Genomic DNA, 12,415 nt, shown 5'->3' on the forward strand with positions numbered 1-12,415 from the left:
CGACGTCACAACGACGCGCCCTCCCCCGCCTCCCCCGTCCCTACGGTGGCCGCGGCGGCCCGCGTTGCTCTCCCGGTCCGGTCGGGCGGCGAGACGGGAGCGGAGTGGGTCCGGCGGCGATGTCCGAGCGGCAGCAGGCCCGGCGAGGCCCCTTCCCGCCCTCCCAGCGGGACACCGGGCGCTGGGCCGGGCCCTGAGTCGCCGCCCGCCCTCCGGCAGCGGGAGAAGCCCCCGCGGCAGGCGCCGAGGGAGCCGGCGAGGCCCGGAGCTGCCCCGGCTGAGGATGGGGATCCTCTTCACCAGGATATGGAGGCTGTTCAACCATCAGGGTGAGGGCGGGAGCGCCGGGGCCGAGGGCGGGCGGCGGGGGCTCCGCCTCGCCCCGTGTGGGGCCGCGCCGCGCCGGGCCGGGGGCGGGAGACGGGGCCGCCCGTGTGAGGCGAGGCGGCGGCCAGAGAGCTCGGGGGGCTTTAACCCTTGGCTTTCCCCTCCTCCAAGTCACCGGGAAGCTCGCTTCCCGAGAGGTGGGCGTTGAATTATTCACGCCTGCCGAAGGAATAGGGCTGGGTCGCGTTGTAGTCTCGCCGTGTCACCTGCAGAGTACGCTTTATTAATGGTCTTAAGTGATCAGCCTGGCAAAACTGCTCGTCTGCGGAGTAAATGTTATAAATAACTTCCGATTTGCAACGCCTGTAACGAGCCAAACTGCCAGATTCATACCTTACGCTTAAACTTACGGCAAGGTTTTAACGAGAGTTGTAACTTTAGCTATAAAACACAAGCTGGTGCCCTTATCTGTGTCTATAAGCTCGTCTAAATTTGATCCTGAGCGAGCTTAAACGCACGTGTGTGCTGAACGTCCCCGACTCTATCCCCGTTAACGCTCAGCACAAATCCAACAAAATATTTTTGTCTTGTAGCATCCAGCCCCACCTCAGAGCTTCTGTTCCAGCTGATTTCCTAACATCCACTATGCTGGCAACACCACACCAGAAACAAAAGTTCCTAGTTATGTGGGGTCAGGTAAGCAGATATTTTTACAATATTGTGCAGTTATGCAAAGTTATTAAAACCGGAATTTCTATTTGACGGTACATAAGACAACTCTGCAAAACCACACAATATTGATAAAATCAAAACTGAGAAACTCCACTTACCTGACCCCTATCCCCTCCCTCTCTCCTCTGCGATGAATCAATGCGGGTGTACTTTGCTAACCGAAGGAATTGATCACTGGTCGTCTGAAGCTTGGGCAGACTTAAAACGGCTTTTTGTTGCCCTTGTGGACCACTGGGGAGGGGGGGAAGAAAGCCCCTTCTCGCAAGGCTTTTACTTGCATGGATAGTCCCATTGGAGCCGAGGTTATATGCGCAAGTAAGAGTTGTGTAATATGGCTGAGAGCAGGCAGTGCTCACTCCTCCTGGAAATCATAAATTTGAATGTGCTTGACAACACCAGCTGTAGAATTCAAATTCAATTTTGTGGTGTACAGGAAAGAAGGTGCTAAATAGAAACAATAATTGATTTTGGCACTGAGCTCCAAAACGTGTTCGCATATGTGTCAGAGTAGTTTTGTGTGTTACTCTTTGGTTCATCTAAAACTAAATTGGGCGAATGCGTACTGTAAAATATCCGTAGGCAGATCTGCTCTCCAGGTTCCAAACCTGCTGAAAGAAAAGGAGGACACTGAGGGAGACAGGTGGAACACCCTGCTCGCAGTGCAAATCGGCGGTGTTGTGGTTTTTAACAACTCTTCACAGGGAGATTAAGAGGTTACAGGCCATAATAAAGGTATGGCCTTGGAAATGAACATTTAGCGTGTGTTCTGGGGAACTACTGCAGTCGGGGGGAACAGAGAGTACAATCTGTTACAATCTGCAAAAATGTGTAGAAGCTTGGGAACGGATTCCAGCATGAGGGTGCTCTGGTGGTTTCGGGGAGGAAAAAACCCGCCTGTAATCTCTCAGAAATCGTTCCTATGGATGTGCAGACGGGAAGAAATCGCTTACCTGCTCAGAACAGCGCGCGGGCTTGTACACCTCCGCAGACAAACGAACTTTTAGCTGAGGCCCATGAAATGTGGCACCTGAAGTCTGGCGGTGTTTGCTTAGGAAATGAGTCAAAAATGCGTCGCAAACCTTGTTTCGTAACGCCGTTGTTATCGTGATAGCAAAATTAACTGTGTGATTTACTACTGATGTTTTTATTTCAGAGCACAAAGTAATCATTGTTGGTCTGGATAATGCGGGAAAAACAACTATTCTTTATCAATTGTAAGTATGAACTGCAGATGATTTTTCACATATTTCAAGGTGCGCATTGTGCATATTATTCCGAGTTGTTGTTGCTGCTTTCCCCGTTAGTTTTTACTTTGAGAGCTTTATGCTGAAGATTACTGTACAGTGCAGGTGGCAGTGGGTCAGGGCATGGGTATAGAGTTTGGAAAGGTCTTTATTTTGCCTTCCGTATGAATAAGGTTTTGTTCAGAGCATTTATTTATCAGATTACGTTACTATTACCACTTAATCACAGCTGCCTTTGGTGTCACTGTGTAGGCTGTTTGCCAACTCTGTAAAATATGATTATTTTGAGGGTTAGCCACAGGACAGTGCTGCTAAACCGATATGTGCAGCAGCACTTAAATACTAACCAAATCGTTCTGTGAGTAGCAAAGCAGCGAAGCCTGACCTCTTCCTGCCGTGGCTTGTGTCCCGTGTCCCAAGATGATGTACTTTCATGTCGTTTGCGGTACGGGATGAAGGAGGAAGGCTGAGCACTGGGAGAACCCAGGACAGCACAGCTCTGTGCCTGGTGGCTCGCGCTGTCATGCAGCTTCTGTGTTCAATAGTGGGATTGGCTTGTGTTTGTCTTGCGTTACGCTTGCTGCTGGCTTACATGAAACTTGTATGAGCTTCGTATCTCTGGCCCTCAACTGCATTTTGATAAAAGGGTACAAATTTGTCACAGACTCAGAACCTTCTGGGTGGGACAGGCGACTCAAGGTCTGTTCACAATAGAAACAAATTTGTGGTTCCTCACGTGAAGTAGTCTGGCATTAGGAAGTGTCCTGAGTCAGTATCAGAAATAATTCCCCTTAAGTGATATGGCCGTACTGGTCCAACCCTACGCTTAAAATGTTTGGGTTTTGTCAAATTATGATCTGCTTTTGCCTTTCTGAAACATGAAACTCATGCAGCATTTCCAGCCGCTTATGTCCTATCACACTCTGCAGAGGCAGTGAAAAGGTGAAGGTGGTTGTTATTATTTAAATCGGGAGTGATAGATTTTAGAAAACATAAATAGAACGAAGAATATTTTTTAGAACTAGTAACTACTGCAGCTGAGGTCTGTCCTTGGCGCGTTTTAATGCAGCCTGTGTCTTTCCACTTCCTCCAAGTGGCTCAAGATTCTTCTCATCTTCTTGTTTCTGCAGTCTCAGTGTTTTCTTTTCCCTTTTGTACAGTGGATCTCTGTCTGCCTCCTTTTCCTTTATACCCGTTTTAGCTCCACAGGACTTCCCCTTCTGTCTTCTTGTTTTCCCGTTTGCTGCTTTGAGAGAGCTCTGTATGAGTACGGTCCTCTGTTCCTCCTGTAAACCCTACCTCCATCTGTGCATGCATATCCCATTCGTTCTCTTACAATTTCTTCGTGGCAGATAAGTGCTCTGAACATGAATGAATGCGTTTAACTCTTTTGATAAGAGATGGGCAGGGATAACTGGCAGGACAGCTGGTGTTGGTTAGTGCGCTGGCTGTTACTTTGATGTCGTGGAGGGTCACAGCAGACGCTGGAGTGGTGATTCTTTGAACAGATCGCAGCAGCTCCACAGATTCTTCATTTCTTCCTGTTCTCATACTCAGGTCTCCTCCCTCCCCTTAAGTAGCGGTAGGAATTTTGTGATCAGGTGTCTAGAAATGCCAGTAAGCTTCACGCTCGTTTCAGTGGGGGCGAGGGAAAAATCCACCTATCGTATTGCAAACGGCGAGATGCCGACAGCTTGAATGTGAAGGGCTGCAGGTTCAGCCAAGGAAAGGGGGTTTGTGACATGTCTCTTCCAAGCGTTAAAAGAACTCTGCTCAAACGCGGTTTTTAAATATGAAATCAGCCACAGGCATCTTCTTATATCATTGTTATCCTTAATTTGATTTTATGGTTCATTCTTCTAATCCTTTTCCTTCCCTTATATAGCTGCCTTCAACTGTGTGTGGTGAGAATGTTTCTTGTTATATGCTGCTAAGATGCCGGGTAACTGGCATTCCTTTTCAGAACACCAGAGCACCCCTTTATCTCCTCGGTTCTCTGCATCCTCTTCAATAAATATTCCAGCACTGTTACAAGTCTCAAATTGCTGTCACTGTAACTAAAAGCTCTGCTAAAGCTTAAAAAAAAAGTTTATATAACATGAAAAAATATATCAAGATTATGAGAAGTAAAATCAAGTTCTTTGAAAATGGTTGATGTTTTCCTTGAAGCTACTTCTAATTTTTTTGCATATCCCATGCAGTAGAGTTTAAATAATTTGAACTTCAGGAGTATCCAGAGTACACATTTGGTTATCGCCATTGATGTGAGACTGGTGATCTTAATGACAAAGTTGCACTCAGTGTCTCTAAAGTATCTCAGCATTTTGCCACCAAAAAGTAGCGTTATTGGACTAGGCTGAAGGGAGAGGGACATAAAGTAACGGAATGGGGAAGAAAATACACTCTTAGTGGCCTATACTGGAACGAGAGCGAGATGTATGTTTGGTGGAACTGGATGATGAGCTGTTGTTTTTCTGCAACTTTGGAAATCTTGTGGGTTAACCACACAGTCTTGAAGCAAAACAACTGCTCTTTCCCATGTGTGCAAAAACCAGCCGGGAGAAAAGAAAGCTGACTGCTTAAAACAGCTTCCGAAGCAATATTCTGAATCAGCTTTATGATTTAATTAATTATAATATAGTTTTGGTTGTGAATGCTCTCTCAGCTTTATAATTCGATTATTATATAGTTCACCAAGTCCTTTTTTATTGCTATTTTTATTTTTATTCACCCTCTACCATCAAGCCTTGTCTCTATTTGCCACAGAAGGATTTGCTAAAGTTCCCCCCCTAAGCTTCCTACCTCAGAATAAGTGTCAAGTTTAGTTTTTAAAGAAGTAGGTTGATTTGGCATCGTGCGATGCTTGATAATGCAGGTAACTTGCCAATTTTTGGCATTTTTCACCCAGTGGCTCTCTTCCCTCTGCAGCTCCATGAACGAAGTGGTGCATACCTCACCCACCATAGGGAGCAACGTGGAAGAGATAGTGGTTAACAACACACGCTTTCTGATGTGGGATATTGGGGGGCAGGAGTCTCTTCGGTCTTCGTGGAACACCTACTACACAAACACTGAGGTAAGAACGAATGCCTTGCTGGAAGGCTTTGTGGAACTATTGCTGGTGAAGGGGGTACAGCGCCCCTGAGGTCTGTCCCAGACACGCTTCCAGATTCTTTCTGCATTAACTGGGCTTTGAATGTTACCGTACCTGCTTCACGGTACTCCTGTTCTGATTTTGGAAGCCTCCTTAGCGAGCTGTTGTACGAGTCACTTTTCTGTTTCTTACATAAGATGCGGAATATGGAGTTGCAATTAAAAACAACTTGTTTGTAAGGACTCTGTTTCTGGGGATCTGTGGCCTTAGGGCAGGCGCTCAGTTTATCCTGGTATTGCAGATCCCCACGTTTAGAGGGCACCGTGACTGCGCTATCTCTGTAGCAGGTACTCTAAAACCTGTGTAGCCCCTCAGAAGTAAGGCCAAAGCCCAGAAGTTTTCCTCCCGCCGGGGAGCTCTGGCTTGCAAGATCCCGGGATCAGTTTACTTAAGGACCCCCAAGAATTTTAAGAACTCTTTAGCGATGAAGTTGCAGCACATATACTGACCTTGATTAAAATAATTATTTGATTTTTCTTCCTATATGTTATCAATGGTAGTTTTAAAGAAAAGTTGTTATAATAATTAACTTTGTTCTCCTGTGCTTCCCTATAAGGTGCTATGACATGTATCTGCGTGTATGTATGGAGCTTACAGGTTCTTTTTAAATCCCTTGCAAATACCTATTTGCATGTTAATATTTGAAGTAGAGGGAGAAAGCTTGATACAGTTTATCTTTTTAAGGCTGCAACAAATTATTTGAGGGATCTGTGTGCTAATTCAGTTATGCTAAGCAAAGATCTTTATCCCAGATCTGGATTTACATCTATTTACATAGCTTTGTAATCTGGGGTAACAGAGAAATACTTGCTTTCAATATAAAATTTTCACTTGAAATTAGAAAATGGAAAGTCAGAAGGTGCCAGAGCTACTTTTGTGCACAAACCATGGTGTAAGTTGTAAACCGTACCAGCGCTGCGGGTAGTCGCACTCCTGACTGACTGGATAATGTGGTGGGAACAGTAGTTTGTTCTGCTGACAAGTGTGTGGCCAGAAAGATAGAGTTTGTTCACTAACTAATAACTTCTCACTTTTTAAAGTTTGTGATAGTTGTTGTGGACAGCACAGACAGAGAGAGAATTTCTGTGACTAAGGAAGAACTCTATAAAATGTTAGCACATGAGGTGAGTAGACCCTATCTTTTCTTTGCTTTAATATTTATTGTGGTTAAGATCTGGATGATACCTGTTAAGGGAGGGAGATCCGCGTGCTGTGTGTGAAAGCCCTCACTCACACCTGCTAGCTGAAGGCAGAGCAGAATGGAGAGAGGCCCCTCCGGTGAAGTCCAGGGCAAACATTAACGCAGTCGTGCTCTCCCAGCAGCGGGCAGTACCGTACCAGAGCTGTCTAGTTCCTGCTCGAGGCTCTGTCTCTTCTGAAGCTCCTAATAAAGCTGTAAATTAATACCAGATTACCAAAGGGAGCTCCCACGAAAGTAGCTTTTCAACTTCTGAGTGCTTCAGTGAAACAGGAGTTAGGACCTATGAATGACTTTTGTGGGTTTTATGCTTCAATCTGTGTTAATATCTGAATGAGATCGTTTTGAAAAACCATTGTTTCCTCCAGCAACTTAATTACTGTTTTCGGTAGCTTCACGGTTGCTTAATGTTTTCTGTTTTCGCAGTGAAACAGATACAACCATAATAATATGTCTTATAGCAACCAGCTATAAAACTGAAGAAATGGGCTGCCTACGGCTACAGTAGCCCTCGTTCTGTAATTCCAGGCACAAACAGAAGGAGAGTAAAGTTTGCTAACTTGTAAAGACTCTCTTTAAAACTGAGCCCTGTGTCAGGTCTAAAACTGAGCTATGTGGGTCTGATTCTGAAATGCTGGACTGCCGTATAAGCCAAGGAGCACCTATTGCATGACCTGAATGTCGTGAAGACTTTAATCCAGTGCAGCAGGACCAGAGCCCCGATTTTCACTAAAGATGTGTTTATAGGAGCTTGACGACTGCTGGGACTGCTGAGCCAGCTTTAATGCAGACTGGCTCAGTTTGTATGAAATGACACTGGACACTGAGCTTCCAAATTTATATGTCAGAATACAGAGTTGTGGATAAAATTGATGGCATTACATCCCAAAATATTACACCTATATTTAAACTATAGCCACTGTTTAGTAGATGACTGCAGGAAGGGCAAAGACTGCCTATGTATTCCCTTTGAGTGATCATGGTAATCTAAGCATTTGAGAAAAAACAGGTGCTTTGCCTAGTGTCTGGAATTTCTCATTTTTGGTATTTAAATTAAAATTGTATTTAATAAAAGAAATTCTAATAAAGTAGGTCTAGCTTTCTTGGTTGTGTTGGTGTGTTAAATGTTGCTGTTGGGTCTGCTGCTGCCATAATTGCAGAGATGTACTCTGCAGTCTGTTGCAGTCGCTAAATGAAATTGCATCTTCTGTTTTGTAATCTGTAAAGGAAGATGCAGAAGTTGTTAACGAGCTGGATTTGAAATGAGGGAAGTCTGGGACTCCAAGAAGCGTGAATGCCCTTGCTTCGTGTTGGGAAACTATTTCTGTGCTCTGAAAGCACCCATCTAACAGTAAATGTGCCCATTGTTTTACAACAGGATGTTTTCACTATATTCTGCAAACTCTCCAGGTGCTATGATGTTTGGAGAGAACAACAATACATATAAGCTGAAATTAAAGTAAAATGCTTATTTAAAATAGCTTTTCCTCGCAGGCCTTGGAAGTCTTTTCTTTCTGCTAACCAGTTCAGTTTCATTTCTCCTAAGGCAAAATTGAATTGCCCAGGTCACTTCCAGCTAATTTCTGGACCAGTAAATCATTTGGGATTGATTTTACCGCTTGTAAAAATTAGCGTGCCTGATAGGCGTTTAAGTGATTGAGCTGTCTTAGCTTTCTGGGGAGACCTTTTTACTTTTGGAGGGACATATTTTTAATAATACGTGCCGGTACTAGTGTAATTCCAAGCAGCTTGAGATAAAGTAAGCTTGCCCCTAGAGTTGCTGTTAGTACTGCTTTTAAATATTGCATGGGCCTTATAAAGAAGTTTATGTAATGTGCTTGATCAAGTAGACGCCTATCCTTTGCATAGTGATCATTTTCTACAAATTCTGTGTATCCTCTAAGTAAAATATCACTGCAGCTTGCTTTACACTGTCAGTGGCAGCCTTAATGCTTCTTCACGGTTGGGAATTCCCTTGCAGAGCTGCTGCGCAGGCAGAGCATGCTGCTGGCTCTGGTGAGCCACGGTGCCAGGCTGGCTGCCAGCACGCACGCTGCCGGCGCTTGCTGCTCTCAGCTTGGCAAGGTTTGGCCAGTGCTTAAAAAGTTCTGGTGGAGTAACCCGCTGTTGCCCCGCCTAAGAACTGCTGCACAGTCTGCTGATTTGGTACTAAAATCGATCTTAACAGTACGGTGATATATAAAAGCGTGGTGTGTGTATATACAGAAAGCCAGGCTCAGGAGAACGCAGTGGTCGATACACAGGCAGGAATGATCGGCAAGGTCAGGGTTAAATGGGGGGGCCTTGGCTGTCAGAGGTGTGCGGCGTTACTGCAGCTGCACGTGTGCAGAGGTACAGGGTGCCTCTGAGCCTCACGGCGCACAGCAAGATATTGTGCGTGGTTTTACAGATCAGCCTAGGCAAAAATTGGGCGTTTGGTCTGCTGGATCAAAGGAACTTCTGAAGTTGCATGTTGATCAGCCTGCAGGGTTTTATAGTTTAGGGTTTTGTTTTCTTTTTTTTTAACTAGGGCTTAAGTTTCTACTTTGTTATCACATTTTTTGCCTCCGAGGGCTGATTTGTAATCATCTTCTTTTCTTCTTTCTCCCTAGGACTTAAAAAAAGCAGGTTTGCTGATCTTTGCGAACAAGCAAGATGTTAAAGAGTGTATGACAGTAGCTGAAATATCTCAGTTTCTGAAACTGACTTCAATTAAGGATCACCAGTGGCACATTCAGGCATGCTGTGCTCTAACTGGCGAGGGGTAAGAGTTACTCTTGTCTGTAGGAGGGGAATCTCCAAATATTTTGGTATTTTTATTGTGGTTGGTTTTAACGCACAATCCTCCCCTGTCATTAATAATCTTAGACTTAAAGATTTTGGGGCTGAGAACACACTGACTTAGGATCAGTGTGATCTGAAAACCAACTTCCACATCAAATCCGCAGCCTCACCTCACAGTGGTAGAACAATACGATTTGGGCCTGATGAGGGCGGGGGTGGGAACAACCTAAAATCTGTTCTGGTTTATTAAGAACAATGATGATTAGAGATAACTTCAGTGTACAACTTGAAGAGCTGGGAGCTGGTGTCTCTCACCTGTAGATTGCATAGTAAGATCTAGGAAATGCTGCACTCGGCATGAATTGTTTCTGGAAATGATTCCTTCAGTCAGAATTACAGAGTTCTTAGGAAGAATTTGAATCGGTGCCACGGAATTATCTTTGAATTCATCCTGAGAAGTGCGTGGATTCCTTAAAAATTATCTCTTTTGTTTGCAGACTGTGCCAAGGACTCGAATGGATGATGTCAAGACTTAAGATCAGATGATTTTTAATGACCTCTTTGCACAGACATTGCTTAAAAAGAGCGTGCCCATGATTACCTTCACAGTGGCAGAATTAATGGGTTAGATGTATTTATACGGAACTGATTTCAACTTTATTTTCTACATAGATGCACACACACACAGGTGTATATAAATTCAGACCATTCAGCAAAAAGAAAGATGCAGTTGATGTCTCCAGTTTGGTTTCCTGCTTGTTTTCCTCTGAGGATGTGTTTAAAAGCTGTGATCAACCTTCTTTTCAAGATACAGCCACTCAGAACAGTCCAACGTTGAGCGTGGTGAAGATGAAGTGAGAGGAAGGAGCTTTTCATTTTGAGTTTTATTTTTCCATTATAGTCCTCTCTAGTTGAAGATGTCGGCTTCATTATTCCAGTAAATTAGCAAACAAATCAATGGCATAGATATCAACTTTCCAGTATTTTTAAGGTTACCGATGTTACAAATGCAAAAATATTTTCCTGTATGTGTACTGTACATATTTGTGTATATTTATACCTCAGTTTTAGGTTCATTGCAATCTGTTCAGACCAGTGTGTAAAGTGGAATCAGTATGTTGACAGTAGTACTAATATTTGACACCGCCCACGTCTCACAACTCCTTTCCCTTCGTTATCTGTATGGCTGTAACGTCCGTCGGACAGCTGGCTTACCACAACGTCATAAAGCAAACTCTCTTTTAAGACCATTGCTTGTTTCTCATGTGATTTTGCAGTTAGGGAGGATGCCGTAATGGATTGGGGAACATGGATCGAGCTTCAAATTACAGTGTTGGCAAACAGTAAAAATTTGCCAGAGAGTTTAAAATGAAATGGATTTTCTTTTTTATTGTAGTCATCATGGGATTAGGTGATTCCAAAAAGTGCATGTCATGCTTTTCTTTTTCTGCAGTGCTGTTCATTTATGATTGAAGTCTGGTAGAAGTACCTTTAGCTGTCATAAAGGGAAAAATGTCGTCATTTGTTTTTTCTGAACCAAAGAAGAGGCACAAAAGTATGTTTAAAAGTCCCACTGGAATCTTAACAAAACAAGTTGTGCTCTGCATTAAGTGTTTTTTTCAGAAGAAGGCAACTTCTCTTGGATAGCATAAAATGTGTATGTATCTACATGCAGTGGATGGAACGGGGCTGGGGAAGGGGAACAAAACAGATTACACTACTTGAAAAGCTGTCAGTGACGCCTTGATCGAGTTCCCACAGAAGTTCCAGGGCAGTACTCCTTGAAAATATAACTCCCTTGCACAGTCCCCAGGTGAGTTATAAAGAAGCGTCAGAACACTGTGATGATCTGTTCTTACTGTGGCACCTGACGGGATGGGTGTCCCGTATGGAAGTTGTTCAGAATTAGCATTTTAAAGAATACAGGCTTGTCAGTGGGATGGCAGCTGGAGGGTTTGAAGTGTCAGTGTTGTGTACGTAGCCTTAACCGTAGGCTTTTGTGTTGGAGATGGATGTTTGGGGACTAGAGCAGCATGAAATAACGCTTTGTTTAAAATGCCCTTCCATTTCTTAGCTCAGACATCTGATAAGGACGGAAAAGACATTTTCCAGAAAAAGCTTAGTTTCAGCTTTTGAAGGTGCTTATCTTTGGTTGTGGGATAATCTAGTCAGCGCACCTGCCTTCCCGTTTGCCTGCTTCACTGAGGATCACGTCGTGAATTTGTGGGGAAAAGAAGGGAGGCAATTCCAAAAGTCTGTATTTAACAAAGGCAGGTAAAGAATTTAACTTTTTAATATATTTTTGGTATCTCTTTATGACGCTCACTGCCTAGGGAATCTGCTGTCTTTGTTAAACATTTTAAGGTGTACATGCATATATTTATAGTGCATGCACATAGATATCAGTATTTAACTGGTGTTTGCAAAATGTATAAATGTGTGAAGAAATAACAATTTAATGCAAAGACTCTCAGTTTATCCGATAGCATCTTCAAAAAACGAGCTTTGTGCACACTTGCATATGAAATGGAATTGTACGTTTTCTAGTCTTCAAAAAGAAAAAGCAGACTTGCTTATAAACCTGAGCGTTTGGTTTTTGAGTCTTATGTCTTCCCTTTCATCCCTTTAAAATATTTTACTTTAGTATTGTTAAAGACTGCAGGCTTTTGCCTGACTCTGCACAGGCTGTGTGTGTGTTGGGTTTTTGTTTGTCTCTAAGAACATGAGTTGTTCCTGTTAATGAAAGAAAAATCACAGAGAGTATTGGAATACCTGCTGCTCACTGCATTTGCAGCTTACGCCTTTGCTGAAACGTGTAGGACTTAGTACGTCCATCCAGTGAAGGTGCGGTGTTTTTTCCAGGTAAGGCTTATGTTGCAACCAGACCTGTTTACACATAAGTAAAAGTATGTTTACTCTTTTTCCCTCTCGTTATCCTGGCCGCTTCCACTTTCTGTGGCCTCTAAGGTCCTGCGT

General features: G+C 43.6%; 1 protein-coding gene across 2 annotated transcripts; it reads left to right on the top strand.

The window, feature by feature from the left end:
• The first annotated feature begins 29 nt into the window (after nucleotides 1-29).
• Nucleotides 30-12,024, top strand: ARL5A (ADP ribosylation factor like GTPase 5A). Of its 2 annotated transcripts, XM_064450945.1 has the most exons (7): nucleotides 32-329; nucleotides 921-1,023; nucleotides 2,213-2,273; nucleotides 5,232-5,379; nucleotides 6,498-6,581; nucleotides 9,268-9,419; nucleotides 9,937-12,024. In XM_064450945.1, exons 4-7 carry the CDS (start codon nucleotides 5,236-5,238, stop codon nucleotides 9,983-9,985), a joined length of 429 nt encoding a protein of 142 aa, XP_064307015.1. In that variant the 5' UTR covers nucleotides 32-329; nucleotides 921-1,023; nucleotides 2,213-2,273; nucleotides 5,232-5,235; the 3' UTR covers nucleotides 9,986-12,024. The 2 variants fall into 2 exon arrangements, with proteins under 2 accessions (XP_064307014.1, XP_064307015.1); XM_064450944.1 differs by lacking the exon at nucleotides 921-1,023 and having other exon boundaries at nucleotides 30-329.
• Nucleotides 12,025-12,415: the final 391 nt, after the last annotated feature.

Source organism: Phalacrocorax carbo, chromosome 5 (genome assembly GCF_963921805.1).
Source record: "Phalacrocorax carbo chromosome 5, bPhaCar2.1, whole genome shotgun sequence".
Taxonomy (NCBI): Eukaryota; Metazoa; Chordata; class Aves; order Suliformes; family Phalacrocoracidae; genus Phalacrocorax; species Phalacrocorax carbo.